Here is a 17,380-nt window from a genome sequence, read left to right as displayed (position 1 = left end):
GCAATTCATATTTGTAACAATATCTTGGATGCACTTGAAAACGGATCATTTATGTTGTAACTCTGAGCAGCGCTCAATTCCTGTAAGGGATACTACATTAGACCAGAAACTTCACCTTTATTCAGCTAAGAGACTAACTAGCAAGTTAAAGCCATTTAATTATATATAACTGGGAACTTGACCCAGGAACCAGGTAACCACTAAATTTTGACAGACTATTTGTTTCTTTATTCACAATATAAACTGTAGCTCTGAATTACTGTTTACAACGGTGTAATATCCGGTCTACCCAAAATCGGGAAAATATCTTCCATTTAAAATATCAGTGAAGGCTGGTTCATTTTTTTATTTTTTCTGATCAGTGAAGGCTGGTTAATCACAGATAGTTGCATTAGTCACCTTTATGAAATCGATTGCGAGTATTGGTCTTCTTTGTTGTATTGTTAGTGTCCTTCATTTTGAGCTAACTAGCTAGTTCTAAATAATTAATATTGGCCCTCTAGCACAGTAACACTTTTAACATTTCTTTTTCTCTACGTGAAATCGAATGCAAATGCTATTTACAAATGTACGTTTACCTGTTCATAAACTACACTTTTGCAGTGTGACAGAGATCTATTTAAAGAATCATGCCTGGAAAACAATTTCTCTAATAAAGAGAGCTAGCTGAGGCCAGACCCTGCTTCACTTAGAGCTGACTGGTACTTCCAAAGCTAGTCAGTTTTCCATGATTATATTGACCCTCTAGCACTGCAACTTTGGAGTGGTTACCTGTTCAACATCTAAACTTTGCAATAGACCAAGTCAGAACAGGTTCTACACTATGCATTAACTTATACTGTCATATAAAATCTAAAAGTTAGAGTATAACTTTTATGGAGTTCTCTGTTTCTTTTTTTTTTCTTTTTTCTTTTTTGAAAAAAAAAAGATTTTTATGGAGTTCTTCTTCATCTAGTTCTTGCCACCAAATAAAAAAAATAAAAAAAAATAAAAAAGAGAAAAGAGAAGCTAATTGTTGAAGGATGTCGACATTATGTGTGCCTCTACAAACTAGGGTTTAGAGTTGTAATAGGAGAAGGTTCTAGGTATTCAATGTATTCGGATTCTATTACCTTTTGTGTACTTTGTAACTCCCTATATAAGGGCTCCTATTATCAATAATAAACATACAATTACAATTCTCCTACAACACTAATAACTTTTTTTTATTGGAAAAAGAATTTAAATCAAATGAGCACCAATACATCCAAGGGGCAAGATGTGGCCTCATTAAAATCTTACTCGATCTAAGAAAGTAAAAAAGAGTATCTTAATCATATTGTCAACACGACACATCATCGATCAACATATCCTCGAACCATACAGATGACAGCAATCACATTGGAAGCATCCAACTCCACCTCTAGTTGTTAAAAACCTTCATGAATACACTTTTGTAGCCTCTATAGTACTGTTAATACTTCAACTGCATGAGACGCCACCGTCCCGACGAAGGAGTGGAGCATAGCAGCTTTCATCTTGATATCTTCCCCATTGCTCACAATCGCACATACTCCTGTTCTACCACATCTTTGATCATAAGCCGCATCATTCTGACCAAGAGGCAACCATTTAGATTGGTGTTCTGGAAAGGACCTGGCTAATGTTGTTGGATAGTAGTTGCTCACCTTCAGTAAACCGCTCATCATTACAGGAATTCATGTTTTTCTGAATGAACCAGACAATTACTCCAAATAGATCTAGATCATGTTGAGTAATAGTTGTAGCCACATGCATAACCGAGTCCAAGAAAGTGGGCTCATTCCAATATTTGAGTCAATCAACTAAGAAAGGTTGGTTTATTTGTAACCATAATAAGTTGATCCAAATGTGCGGAACCACCTTCCAAAATATAGTTTGTCTTCTCAGTAAAAAATACTGTGAGACTTTCACTGTATATAGTAATATTATATTTATACCTCATAACACTAGATATGTTTTCGTAATGGTGTTGCACCAAAACATACACCACTTCCAGGCATTTCGGTTATCCTGACTGTAAACATGAGCAAGCATAGAAATTAGATGTGCTGATAACCAACCCTCCAAGGAATAATTTGTCTTATCAGTAAAGCATAGTGAGACTATGAGAGAGAAGACACAGCAAAACATTCACTATAGATAAAAATATCATTTTTATACCCATAACACTCAGTGTGTTTTTGTTATAGTATGCCAACAAAAATATTCACCATTTGTGGGCATCTGGGTGATCCCAACTCCCAAAATAAGCAAACATAGAAATCATAATAATTCGGGAATCTTTTACGATCGCACTTGGCCCAACTTGCCATTTTCGAAGTCAAGTTCTCCCGCCAATATCTGTTACTCATTGACACATATCCATGGCTAAAATTTTCTACCCACATGTAGATAATTCTAGACAAAATACCCATAAGAAAACAAAAAACAATGAAATAAAATAAAAATAAAACAAAACAACAATTAGCTAGATTATAAAATTTACATTATAAACCTCATTGGAAGAGCAAAGAAGCTCTCAAAACTTGATTAATTTGTAACCAGAATAAGCTGATTCGGACGTAACCAGAATAAGTAAACCTCTAAAGTAATTTGCATTCTAAATAAAAAGTATTGTAAGACCTTTACCATAGATAAAGATATTATTTTTCTACCTTATAACACTCACTATGTTTTTGTTATGGTTGCATAAAAAACATACACCAATTGAGGCCATCTGGGTGATAAAAACTATAGACATAAGCAAGTACGAAAATTGAAATTCGTGAATCATCTACTTAAAACCTCAATTTCACCATCGAGTCATTGATATTGGAGTCAATATAAAAGTATTCCTTCTTACATGGCAATAGTGCCTAACATGCAAATATAAAAAAGAGGTTAAGTCATATAATACATAAATCTCTATCTATATAATTAATTGAGAGTAGGAAATCAAAATATATAACTAGTAAGAGACACTCATCTAGGGATCGAAGGAACCCAAACCAGCCATTAACTTTGAGTGCAGAAAAGAGTAAAGAGATCTAAGAGTTGGAGCTCAGTGTAAGCGTAGATAGAGCGGAGAGACCTAAGAGATAGGGTATGATATGAAATTTCGAGTGAAATATGGAGAATTTATAGTGTATGATGAAATTTGTACTTAAAGTCTCACAATGAAATGAGTTTTGAAGTGTTGGATGAGAGTTATGAGTAGCAATGAATTGGGTTTTCATGTATAAAAATTGTTATGGTTAGCAACTAGTACGTTAATTAATAACTGTTAGGTAGCTAAGTTCTTTATTTTGATATAATAGCATGAGGAAAGAGGAATGCTAGCAACCTTCCTCTCCAACATTTTCTTTAAACCTTTCCCATACATTGTACGTGTGCCACATGAACACCACTATCATTGAAAATCATATATTAATTACATTGAAAATCAAATCATGTTTTTTCCACATCTACCCTTATTTATTGTCATTATATTTAAAAATAAATAAATAAATTATTATTAAATCGTTCTTTTGTTTTCTCATGGTTGAAATTTTGATATCCTCCTCCATTATTCTTCTCCTTTTGGTTTCAGAACTCTTATGAGCTCGCATTGTAATATGGGGGGTGTTTGTACCATTCATGCTTGACCGAGTGAGGTCGTCATGATTTCGATCAATGGATTAGTCTTCCGTTGCCCTCAAAAAAAAAAAAAAAAAGTTTAGAGAAATACAAGAAAGGAGACAAAGTAGAGAGAACGAGTGATAAACGTTTTGGGTCAAATCTAAGAGGAGAAAAGTCGAGCTAAGCTCACCGATCAGGCTTTATCTCCAATAGCCAATCCTCATCAGACTTATTAATCTCCAAAAATAGAGTTTGGGCAAATTGGTTCGATTTTTTTGTCTCTCGGTGTCCTGATCGTTTGGCTTATGGGTTGGGAAAATCTAGTGGTTCTGTTAAACATAAATATATATTATTGATTTTTAAGAAACAAAAAACTTACCGCAAGATGAAGATATGGCTGGTCTGGGGCGGGGGCATGACAATTAGTGGGCTAAGAAATGATAATGGTAGAGATCAACTGGAATACATACAGGAGGAGAGAATAGAATGTTGAGAAACTGGGAATAATAAAAGAGACGAAGTGATGGGAGACTATATATTTATATGAGAGAGAGAGAGAGAGAGAGAGAGAGAGAGAGAGATTTCTGATGAACAATTTAGATAGTTATTGATTTATTTAATTATAAAGACAATAAATAAGGGTATATATGGAAAAACAATAGTTTAGTTCTCAATCTAATAAATATCTTATTTTCAATGGTAGTTGAGTCCACATAGCACTCAATGTTTGGGAAAGGTTCAAAAGAAAATGTTGGAGGGAAAACTTGCTAGAATTCCTCATAATAGCAGTGGACATCAAACCTATACATGCATTCAGTAATTATCAACTACGTATTGGTTCTAGGTTTTAATTAGCTAATAAGTTCCACATTTAGTTTTCCACAAATTTGGCCATCAGTTATAAGACTTATTTATTTATAATCTATACATGTCACACAACTCTTTTACTCAAATTACAACTAGTCACTTAATTCAATAAACAACCTGCTAACCATATACTATAAATCTTTACATGCATTTCTTGAATATATATAACTTAAATGTGAATTACTTGAGTATGTAGTATCTTAAAAGTTGACGAGACTAATTAGATAAAAGTGATATATGTACTGATAATACGTAGTACGTAGTGCGACTCATCATGCATGCAATGAAATCAAAATCATTTCATAGCGAAAGGGGATACCGAGTTGGGGGAATAATATATTATCACATGCAAGATGACACATATCTGCTTTTCAAACTTTTATCCTAAATTTCAATCTCAAATAATGTGGTACCACACGTGATGGCACTATAAAAGATTTTGTTAGTAAACACATAATATGATTAATATCTCACATGTCAAATTTTTTTTTTACAACTCAAATTAGGTAATAATGTCTGAAATTTGAAGAGAATATCTTTTAAAGTCAAGTAGTAAAACTTGATCATATGTTTTGATTGTTCTCATCTTTAAAAAGAGGCTTGAGATCGTAGACTTTGTTGAGGTTTGATCGATAAAAGTTAGATATAAAAATTGGAAAAAGAAAAATCACTATTTTTTAGGAAGACATTGTTGGAGTTCCGGAAGCCGAAGTGATGATTGAATTTAGGTTTGCAATGTGAAACTTAATGTAACGTTTCACGAGGAATATTTTACTAATTTGTTAATTAATTTCAGTAAGATATTAATTAGGTTAGATAATATGTTAAGTGTTACAGATTTGTTAGTTGATAAATAAGTTTGATGTTTAGTGGTTCGATTTGTTTTCAAGTGTAGTTTACATTTGAAGTTTTATTGGGGAAAAATTATGAGTTTTCCATAGTCGAAACAAATATAAAGTGTTATGTACAAATTGTGTAATTAAATTCACTTTATGACTCATTAAGGCATCAACATCTATATTTGTGCATTTGGTCATGACTTCTTAGATCGGAGTGGTTACTGGTTTCGGTAGTCTGAATTGACAGTTAGTCATTTCCTTCATATCATGTTAGGGTGGTGCTCAGTTTGTTATTTTACAGTTCATGATTATTGTTCTTTTCAACTTGTATTTTCTCTTGGCAAGGTATTGGCATAGCCCCTCTTGCTATGTATTTTTTATTTGATTTTCAATAAATTCGGGTAAGAGTGATGAGTTAGCTCTTACTCTGCTTCCTAAAACAAAACATCTATGATCGTGCAACAAGGGAAAATATGGCCCTTCGATACAAAAAAAAAAAAAAAAAGGAATGGATTGAGAAACATGTTGCTATGGTCGTTCAACATGTCACTTAGCCCAACTTGGCAGTTTCAAAGTCAGTTTGTCCCACACATATATGTTACTAGCTGAAATATATGCATAACTATAGTTTTCTACCATAATGCCCCTAAATAAAAAGAATTGAATGAAATAAAACAAAACAAACAATGAAATGATTTAAAAAAATAACAACAACAATTAGTTAGGATATATAATTTATCTTAGAAGACTCCTCAGCAAATCAGAGAAGCTAACAAAACTTAGTTCATTTGCAACCAGAATAAGTTGATCAGAATGTGTGGATAACCAACTCTCCAAAGTATAGTTTGTATTCTCAAAGTGTTGTGAGACTTCCGCTGTAGAAAGATGTATCATTTTTATACTCCATAATACTCGGTATGTTTTTGTTATGATGTTCCACATATAATAGTTAAGCAAGTAGATTATGTTACACCTACCATCTGGAACATCATCCAAGTTTTATAGTAAATATTGAAGCTCATTAGGATAAGTCATCGTAAGATGGTTTTGTATGTTTTTTGGATACAAAAATGAACATATATACCATGTTAAAAATTGAACAATATCGAAATTCTCCCTCGCCTTCTCATCCTAATCCACATTTTCCTGCTCAACCGATCTCACTTAGCCTAACTTAACAGTTTCATAATCAGTTTAACCGCCAAATATATGCAACCAACCAACATATGTTCCAGAGCTAAAATTTTCCACCCATATATAGAGAATTCCTATAAAAAAAAATGAATGAATGAAATAACAAAAAACAAAAAAACTAATGAAATGATATAAAACAAAACAACATTTAGTTAGGGTGTATAACTTACCTTAGAAGCTTCCTCGGCAGAGTAGAGAACCTAACAAATCTTGATTCATTTGTAATCAGAATAAGTTGATCTGAATGTAATGATAACCAACTTTCCAGAGTATAATTTGCTTTTTGAGCAAAAATTATAGTAAGACCTTAACCGTAGATAGAGGTATGGTTCTTATACCCCATAACACTCAATATGTTTTCATTATGGTGATTGACCGAAAACATACACCAATCATCCGGGTGATCGAAACTGTAGACATGAGCAAGAATGGGTTGTAAAACCCCATTTTCACCACTTGATCAGTGATATTGGTGTCAATGTAAAAATGCTCTATTCTAAATGTCAGTAGTGCCTGACCATATGCAAATATCGTAAAGAAGATGTTAACTCATATATTGCATAATCTCATAGCTACGTAATTAATTAAGAGTAAGAAATCAAATTATATAACTTGTAAGATGTGCTCACGTAGGGATTATTGAAGAGATTGAAATCAGCCATTAAGTGAAGTTTTGGAGTGAATGGTGTAAGAGATGGAGGAGAGCGAGCAAAGATTTATACCAGTCCACAACCCCGCTATTCACCATATGGAGGAATATCTGAAGTCCAGATAAGACCTCATGGAGTACATACATGTACCCCGGATAATAAGAACTGATGTATCGATCCGCTTGTTAAACGCCTACATTATAGCATGTTCATTGAAGTGTCCTACAAACTTAAGAAAGAATAATGAGTCTTATAGGCGGTACCTCACTCTCGAATGCGTTAGGCAACTAATAGAGTCCTAGTGACCACTGTTAACCACATTGGTAATCCAATCGATACCAATAATGTCATAATGCGGCAACATTTTATTTATCGTACGTTTTCATCGACTTCTTATACAGATTCGCCTTGAATTCATTCGCTCGGTTAACCTTGATCTAAGAGTCATGCCAAAAGTTCATCCTCTCGCCTGTGTCGTCCATGCACTAAGAATGGTTCAGCAAGTTGAGTATGTTGTACTATTTCCACTTATCATTTGGAGTATCCGGAGCATTATTCAAGATACATAGAAAATACAAAAGCTCATCGAGATAAATCAAATCAATAGAGTTTTGTGTGTCTTGTGAATACGGGAATGAGCATACCATGTTGAAAAATTCAATAATATCTAAATTCTTCCTCAGCTCCTCATTCGCAGAGGCATTCCCCAAATAAACTGATCACATTTAGCCTAACTTGGCAATTTCAGAATCAGTTTCTCCCACCACATATATTTTTAGCTGACACATATGGATCAAAACCAGCAATTAAGTGTAAGTGCAGAACAGAGAAGAGTGTCACTCATGAAAGTCCATGCTATGCTATTCATAATTCGAAAAACTTTCTCAAGCATTGTGAGAATGTTAGAGTTGATCATTGCATCCCACCAAATTTATTTCTAGATCATATAGCCAAAGTTTTCCTTAAATGTGTTGACGTGATCTTAAATAGTCTTAGGCTGAAATATTTTATGGAAACATTTTTTTTTGCTTACTGTGTGGAGGAATAATAATCAACATTAATAATTATTGCTCAAACACCATGAATTTTGGCTTTCTTCCAAGTTTGGTAAATAAGAATATATCAAAATATGTTGTAGTCCATGCGGCTTCCCTCTTTCATATAAGTAAAGAAACAAGAGAGTAAGCGTTGTCTTTAATTTTTTAATACGTTATTTATGTGAATTGTTTTCATTACATAAGAACTTATATGAGAAGTTACCTTAGTCTCCAATGGAGATGTTAATGGAGAATGACTTGTTGTTACTTATTATTATTTATAGAGCAGCAACATTTCAAAAGAAACGATGCCTTAGATTTAATTTTCTTTGTTTGGCCGGAGGATGGTTGACATCACCACCTGCACTACCAAGAGTGTGCCACGAGTGTACTTTACGGCGGCAGATGGAAGCACTGCACTGGCGGTTATCGAGGAGGGGCCTCGCCGCAGATGGAGTTTTCGTTTTCCTCGTTTGCCGGGGTCGGGGATATGCTTTCTAGGAGTAGCTAGCCTGTGGGTCTCGTTTTATGCTGCTTCAATTCAGGCTAGAGCAGTGCTCGTCGATGCAGAACGACTCAACCACGAGATGATGCGGGCCAAGGTGGCGGAGGAGTGAGCCGTCAGGGAGAATGAGTGGGCCAAGCTGGCTGAGCAGCAAGCCGTGAGGGCTGAGCAGCGAGCCGAAAGGGCTGAGCAGTGAGTCGAGAGGGCTGAGAAGAAGGCATCTGAAGGATGGTTTGACTGGATGGGCAAGAAGTGATAGGTTGTGAAGGGAATTATATTTTGCTGAGCTTACAATGACTTTAGTTTAAGGATTAACAGTGTAATGTAATGTGTGGATTGTTGCCTTTTATGGCCTTATTTTGAGATTGTTGTCGTCGTCAATTATTGTTATGAATCAGTGCTTGGCATTTGGGTCATTTAGGTCTTGTTCAGAAACTCAATTCTCCTTGCCAAATTGTTATGAAAGGACATGCAATCTTTTACATCTTTTAATATAAAAAATATAAAAAAAAACTTATTATTATTTATAGTTATAATAATATGATGTTTATGTACATATTTTTGTTCTAAAATAATATCTCTTTTTAAATATGTTTTTCTTGTTGATTTTTTTTTAATTCGAAGTACAAAAGAGTATCACAATATAAGGCAAATGAAAACATTTAATATTCAAGCTTTTGATACTTTTAGAACAAAAAAGATGCAAAAAACAAACATTGTCATCGTTCTAATCAACTTATCACAACCCAAAAGATTTGATGAAATCCATTGCTCCAATATTATCTAAGTTCTTATAAAATAATATCTTGTCAAAAAAAAAAATTCTTATAAAATATTGAAGTTTATTAGGCTTCATCCCGTGGATACTCTTATCACTATATCATAGTTATCTTCATACCTATAAAAATATCTTTGTTTAAATATGTTTCTCTTTTTTTTTTTAATTCGAATCACCAAAAAATATCACATATAAGTGAAATGGAAACAGTTAATATTCAAGCTTATTTCCAAGTCAAACTTTTAGAAAAACTATACTAGAGATGGCAGAAAACAAATATCATCGTCGTTCTAAAAATAATAACAATCACGGGCACCATGAACCAAGTCAACAGCTCAACCGTTCTCGCTTTGCCTGCAGTTTTCTTGTCAGTTTCTTCCACTACATATATGTTATTAGGGAACACATTTTCATGGCTAAATTACCACTCACACATAGATAATTCTAATGCCCCTAAACAAAACAAAACAATAAATATGATAGAAAAAGTACCTTAGAAGCCTTATCAACAAAGCATATAAGCTAACAAAACATGATTTATATGTAACTAGAATAAGTTAATCCTCATGTCCAGATAATCAATCCTTGAAATTATATTCAACGCCCTCAAGAAATAACACTATGAGACCACGACGTTATGAAGAAGAAATTGTTTACAACATATAACAGATATTATGTTCTCGATCTTGATCATTTTGCACCGATACAACACACACACCACTTGTGGGAAAAATGAAAATTAATTTGGATTGAGTATTGAGAAATTCTACAATGTCTTAACGTATATTTTTTTTTCTTATTAATAAAATTTCGAATGAGGGCGTGGAGTTAAACATACCATAGCCTTCCCCCACTAGTTTTAATGAAAATTTATTTGGAAAATAGTCATCCCCCTCCTAAGCTTAAAACCTTTTTGTGGACTGTTACTAATGGGAACATCCTCACAAATGTCCAGAAAGCAAGAAGGAATCTTATTGATAATGATAAATGTTACATGTCTTTGCTTCATTTGTTCAAAGAATGTCTTAATGCTGATACATCTGCAGATCCTTTGATTGGCTTAATTCTATCAAGCACAATTTTAATTTGAATTGGGCTGGATGGCTAATGGCAAATCTTGTCTATAAAAACTACTGTTTCTGGTAATCTGCCATGGTGTGAGTTGTTTGTCTACAACTCTACGTCCGCTGACACATCTGGCAGTGGAGGAACGAGCTAATTTTTCACCCTAATATTATATTGAATGTTGTTACTGAATGGAGTCATGCTCAAACCAAAATCACTCTTGGTGCTATATCTTGTCTCAATCTTGTTTCACCATGCCTGTAGGATTGGTGCTGGGGGTGTTTCTTCGTGATCACAGCGGTGGCTGGATTTCAGATTTCATGATAAACTTCGGCAATGGCCAAGTTCTTGTTACGGAAACATGGGGTTTGCTCTCCAGATTTTAAGCTTGCTACTGGCTTACTTGTGAGGAAATTGAAATAATCTGATTCTGCAGTGCTCATTAAACCATTTTGAATGGTTGTGGTACCTCCCATCCTTTAAGAAATATCTCCTTAGTGGCTTTGATATTTGATGTGAAGATCAAACATATTTTCAGAGAATGCAACATGACAGCTAATATATTGACAATAAGCAGTCTGCAGCATGATCTGTCATTGTTATTTTTGATACTCCTCCCCCTCTGTGGCACTATGACGACAAGGAAATCTCGTGTTGGCCATAGAAGGCTAGAAGCTAGTTTTTTCTAATTTTGCTCTTTTGTCTTAAGCCCTCTGGAGCAAGCATAACTCAAATACACCGAGACACATATAATGGGAAGAATGTTCAAGATTTCCCTACAAGAACCGAGTGAAGATCATCAAGTTAAGTGAACTGTTACAGACTTGCAGACCAGTTTTGGCACGCTTCATCCCACTGGAAGTGAAGGGGGAGACACTCCCATATCGTTGGACTTCTTCACTTAAATTGGATATTAGCATAGCAGGTTCTCTCAACTGCTCCCTCTTGTAGAGGTCTTGGTGACTCGTCCTGAAATGAAAAACAAGACTCGCAGCTACAAGGTGCTCTTATTTCAGTTAGCTTCAAACCTTGAAGTCCATACAGCATATTAACAGATCTAGCACATTCTTATAAGACTTTTTGTCAAACTCATCTAATACCATTTCTGAGGTTTGGCAGTCCTCGAGTTCACAGAAAGGAAGCAACCTTGTCTCTCAATCACTGGACAGAAGACTACCATTATCAACTTACAATGTCCAAAACTGTCCAAGCAAGACTCCAACCCCCGGTACATCACTACTGAGTATCTCTCGGATCTGATAATGCTTTCTTGTTCATTTCACACTCTCACGTACAAGTATCTTCCCTTGGCTGTCACATTCTTTATCATATTTGAGGATTCAAGCGGATCCATCACTAAGACACCATGAAGAATGTCAAACAGATGCTTCAAATAACTGTTGCATAGATTTCAAGTAATCACAATTTCTGGATATAGAGTCTCAGTTTATAATCACCGATAGTTGAGCAAAAGATACAATCTGCTCATTTCCCAAATTTACTGGAACCAGACAGATTTTTTTTCAAGAGGAACAAAAATAAAAAATAATGTGTTTTTTTTTTTTTTTTTTTTCAATAAAAGGATAAAGCATCTCGAAGAACTGAATCCTCCCACAAGGGGAACATATTAAACAATCAATCATTATTCCACTTCAAGTTAATAACAAAGATACTTGTTCAGCAAACTAAAGAATAGATTATATGACATAACTTTCTACTTCTACAATCGCAATCAACTACAACCACAAAAGCTATAGCAAAAGAATATCTCTGTTCATCCGTATACATCAATGTCATGAAGCAAACCCTGCATTCATCCTCATCAACCAAGTCCACGACGTCCTCCTGGCCTTTGCATGCATAACTCAATACACCGAGACGCATATGATGGCAAGAATGTTCAAGATTTGTACTGGAGGAAGAGCCAAGTGAAGATCATCAAGTTAAGTGAACTGTTACTCACAGACCAGTTTTGGCACGCTTCATCCCACTGGAAGTGAAAGGGGAGACACTCCCATATGGTTGAGGACTTTCTTCTCTTAAATTGGATTTTAGCATAGCTAGTTCTCTCAACTGCTCCCTCTTGTAGTGGTCTTGTGACTCATCCTAAAATAAACAACAAGATTGAGTATCCTACAAGGACAGCTAGAAAGTGCTCTTATTTTAATTAGCTTCAAACCTTGAAGTCCAAACAGTATATTAACAGATATAACATATTCCCCCAAGACTTTGTCCAACTCATCTAATAGCATTTCATCTGGACAGCTACATATTGTCATGTTGTATGTTGAGGAAAGATAAAACTAGCTTCACAAACAATACTCGTAAACAAAGATATATTATGGTTGAAAGACAACAGTATATGTAATGAACAAGAGACGAGTAAGATAAGATACCATAGGTTTGAGAAGTTCTTCTATGATTTGTTTTGCCTGTCTCAACCGCATATCGACAATATTAGCAGGTAATTCAGCCTCGATTATAATGTGCAGTGGATCATTCAAATGCTCATACCCTGGTCTACCCCTCAAAGACTCCTCCTTGATTGAGAAAGCAAAAAAATACATGTCAAGAGATTTGAGCAAAAAATTGCAGGATAAATGAAAACAACACAAGAAAAAGAAAAATTGATAATAAGGATTCAAGAAACCCTCAAATGGGGAGTAAAAACACACATGGAATGTAATTCTACCTACCTTGTCTATATCTCTTATTGAACATTTTCCTCTTATATACACACGACAACCTGTGGAAGCTTCCACCCGCTTCAGTGAATTGCCTCTGGGACCCAGAAGCCGGCCCACAAAATTGAACTACAAATACAGACGTTTTAGTACCATAACAAGTGGGAAACTTTTTATCTCTAAATCAATTCAAAGTAACAAAAAAATGCTGTTAGTATTGTTTTGACACACAAACATGTATATAAAGAATTAGATATAGATATATAGATATTTATATGTGTGTGTGTGTGTGTGTGTGTGTAGAGAGAGAGAGAGAGAGAGAGAGAGAATCTTTAATAGCATCCTTAAGGACGGACTTGTTTCTCAGTCATTAGATCTTATTTAAAGGCTATGCACTGTGAACAAAATGCATTCAGTATTCATGCATCTTCACGTGTTCATATCTGAATCTAACAGTTGGCAACCAAACAAAAATGTTTTTATTTTAAAAACTGTATAACAGATAAACATACACAAACAGGCCCCAATACCAAGTTTTTTTTTTAACGCAATCTCATATATTGCAGTCAATAGTTATGTGCATGGCTTACATTTGGAAAGTTATCGACTGGGATATCCAACCGCAGTATTCTCTTGACAATGTAGGAACTTGGGCTTGATGGTGCTACTTGCCACTCCATATTCATTCCTTGTGGACCACCTAATCTCTGTAACATAATGAAACTAACCCTTTAGTACTGTAACCAAGATCCAAATTATGAAACTAGAATCAAGAGGAAAAAGATGATGAGGAAATGTAGCACAGAGATACTGATAAGACAGAAACCTAAAGGTTGGACTCATGGATGCATATATTTTATACAATGAGTATCCATGATGGTCAAGCAACATAAATTAGCACTAGCAACACTAAACTTTAACCACATTATAAAGTTGAAACTTTCTTTATTTACCATATAATATGGATCTAAAGGTATATGTTGCCAGTGGACTTATGGACACCCCTGCATTAACCACACTTTGACTATGTCCTGGATCAAAATGAATTCAAAGTTGAGAAACCACCTAATTGAAATAGATGAATCTGGAAAATGTCAGTGGATAACTGACCCAGGAAGAAATAATATCATACGCTGATACATAACTGAGGTTTGGCAGTCTTCAAGTTCACAGAAAGTAAGCAACCTTGTCTCTCAATCACTGGATAGAAGAATACCATTATCAACTTACAAGGTCCAAAAACTGTCCATGCAAGACTCCAACTCTCAGTACAATACTACTGAGTATCTCTCAGAATCTGATTATGCTTTCTTGTTGACTTCCACATTCTCGTGTACAAGTATCTTTATCAGTTTTTTTGACTGTCCCACGCTTTGCGTACGAACTAAGCATGAGGCACTAATACAACAACTCTAGCAGAAACTTCATTTAGGCATACACATTTCAATTAACTCATGCAACGAACATGAAGAAACAATTAATACACTATCGCGGTATGGATATGGAGAAATTAAAGACTGGAAGTGCAAACTAAGGGTGCTATAGTTTGGGAAACATAACTGCAAGTACTTACATCGTGAGGCCGGCCATTCCATCCCCCCATGCTTGACCCTCTATAATTTGGCATTAAGTCTGAACCAATAGGGCTAGGGCTTCCACGTTGCATTCTGTCAAAATCACTATACCCTTGGTTGGGCATCATTCCAGAAACTCGTAATATCTCTGAATTCACAAGAGTAGCAAAGTTCAGTAACTGCATTCTCAACATTCACTTTTCCACAAAGTTGAACAAATCACCATACCCAACAGAGAAATGCAGTAATGACATGAAACAAAAGAGCACAAAACATAAAAGAACATGCCAACTCCCTAAACATCTCCTGCAGAATAGCTGAAACAAATTCACCCCCAGTTTGATGTTATTGGCAGATAGTAAGTAATTCAAAGACCAAACAACTATCCTGTCCAATCCATAGAAATCCACATTCTTTTCTACTGTACAAACAATTCTCGATCTTTCCCGACGACTTTCTCAATCAATCAATCAATTACCCAACACTCATATGCATAACTAAAACATCACACAGAGTCTTCCACATGCATATCCTCAATTGGGTTCACAAAACAATTAACACATATTACTTCCCAAACCCCTAATCGTAACATTGGCAATGAACTAAAGAAAAGAGCAAAGAAGCAACCTTGATTCAAGAGCCGGCCACATATGGGCACGACTTGGGCGAAAGGTCCAAGCTTTTGGTGCTCGGCCAAGAGCTCAGTCAAGTACTGACTGTCCACATCCGGCGGGGTTCTCAGGTGCGGCGAGAGCGCCCTCGCCGGCGAGAAATTCTGGGCATACGAGCCTGACATTGAATCCCTCCCCCCCAAAATCCGAACCGATTGAGCTCAAAAGCTTCAAAGGGTTTGTTGGGGATAGAGAATTGGGAAATGGGTCAGGCTTTACTGGGTACCTAAGCAGTTGTAGGCAAGTGGGTTTTAGAAATCGGCCAGGGTTTTAATGGTTTTTTTTTTTCAGATTTCAAAGCTTTCTTTCTTTTCCTCTCTTCTCTGTTGTCGTCGCTGTAAGATTTTAACATTGACACCTCACATTGAGACTGACAGCGCCGATCCCGTGACGCGCTTTATGGAGGGCGTGGGGAGTACGCTCCCAATCATAGGCGTTGGGGGTGTCATGGGAGGTGGGACCGGTCAGCCGCAGGTGGCCCCGGGTCCGCCATGTGAAGGCACGCGTCGTTGAGGACGGTGGGCCTTGGCGCTCTCCTCCGTCTTTGAATATTCGCATCATTTTGGGTCTACGTACTGTTCATCTATTTGACTGACCACTTCCCCAACATGAAAATTTACCATGTTTGGTTAGATTTTTGTTTTTACTGCTGTTCTTCCATAACTAGTGGAAATTGTATCTATATGATTCAACTCCTTTATGAGCATTGAAATTTCCATTGTTGATTTCTTGACACCGATAGAAAGAACTTGTAGTGGTTCATTGAATCATTTCAGTCTAATATAATAGGTGGAAGACTTCAATACGTAATTTTTTCAATTTACTATCAATTGATAAAATAGTGTTTTTCTGATCGTCAACTGATCAGAGTTTACCAAAAAAACTCAGCTCAGTGAAGAATGGATTAGAAATAAATTATTTTCTTGAGTTAATTGAATTCACGCTCTAAAATATCATTAAGTCAATTCAATAATTGAATAAAGCTCTTTGGTCTGATTAAGAAAACACTAGTATTGATTATAATAATTTTTAACATATTTTTAATTATTTATATTACATTTTGAGAACTATTCATATGAGAGACGACTCTAGAAAGTGAAACTCATTTTGAATTAGGCATAAGAATGCATAAGGTTCCCTATGAATTATAATGATGTTCCAAAATAGGACCAATCCAACGATGGGACTGTTAGGTTGTCTTCTTCTACTTGTGAAATGTGAACACTAGAAGTTCATTAATTTAGTCGGTTGATCTTTGAACCACAACATGGAATTTGAATAATTCTGAGGTCACAGTACATGATTTGAAAGCCGATACTTGACTAAAGCCCTCAACAATGCAAAACTTCACTATCCTCGACAATGATGTATAAACCTTGTTATGAGTATTTCATTTGAACACGTATTGGCATTTTCATTGTATAGCATACATATCAAATTCAATCGTAAAAGATTCATATAAAAAAAAAATAAAAGAATGAATCTCGAGTTAAAAACATATATGTTCGATAAAATTTTTGCTTTCAATTAACAAGATTGTTTTTGTTTTTTTCCTTGTTTACCTTATAAGCCGTATGATAGGCTGTGAATGGTATAATGAGTTGTGTTTGGTATAACTACCAAATACATCAAATTTGTGTAGTTACACAATTATTTACATTACAAAATGAGCTAGGGTTTTGCAAGATGCCCATGATTTTAATAATTTTGGGAGGTTCCCACTTCCCAAATGGTGACATGGTCTGTTTTGATCCCCACATTGTTGTCTCCGGGGCAACGTGCTGTGCCATCTACTTTCTTTTATATCACACCTTGGACCTTTAGAGGAATCCTATGCTTCATTCTCAACCATGTCTTGTAGCTGTACTCTATGAGTTTTGTTAAAACAAAATTAAGGA

At 35.3% G+C, this 17,380-nt stretch overlaps 1 protein-coding gene across 1 annotated transcript; it reads right to left on the bottom strand.

The window, feature by feature from the left end:
* Nucleotides 1-12,178: 12,178 nt before the first annotated feature.
* LOC133729031 (KH domain-containing protein At3g08620-like) lies at nt 12,179-15,798 on the bottom strand. The gene is made up of 6 exons (XM_062156509.1): nt 15,439-15,798; nt 14,811-14,959; nt 13,828-13,944; nt 13,250-13,366; nt 12,950-13,093; nt 12,179-12,659 (listed from the first exon to the last, which is right to left on the bottom strand). Exons 1-6 carry the CDS (start codon nt 15,605-15,607, stop codon nt 12,513-12,515), a joined length of 843 nt encoding a protein of 280 aa, XP_062012493.1. The 5' UTR covers nt 15,608-15,798; the 3' UTR covers nt 12,179-12,512.
* Nucleotides 15,799-17,380: the final 1,582 nt, after the last annotated feature.

The sequence above is a fragment of the Rosa rugosa genome, chromosome 2, assembly GCF_958449725.1.
Source record: "Rosa rugosa chromosome 2, drRosRugo1.1, whole genome shotgun sequence".
NCBI classification, from domain to species: domain Eukaryota; kingdom Viridiplantae; phylum Streptophyta; class Magnoliopsida; order Rosales; family Rosaceae; genus Rosa; species Rosa rugosa.
This window is presented reverse-complemented; position numbering and strand designations above follow the sequence as displayed.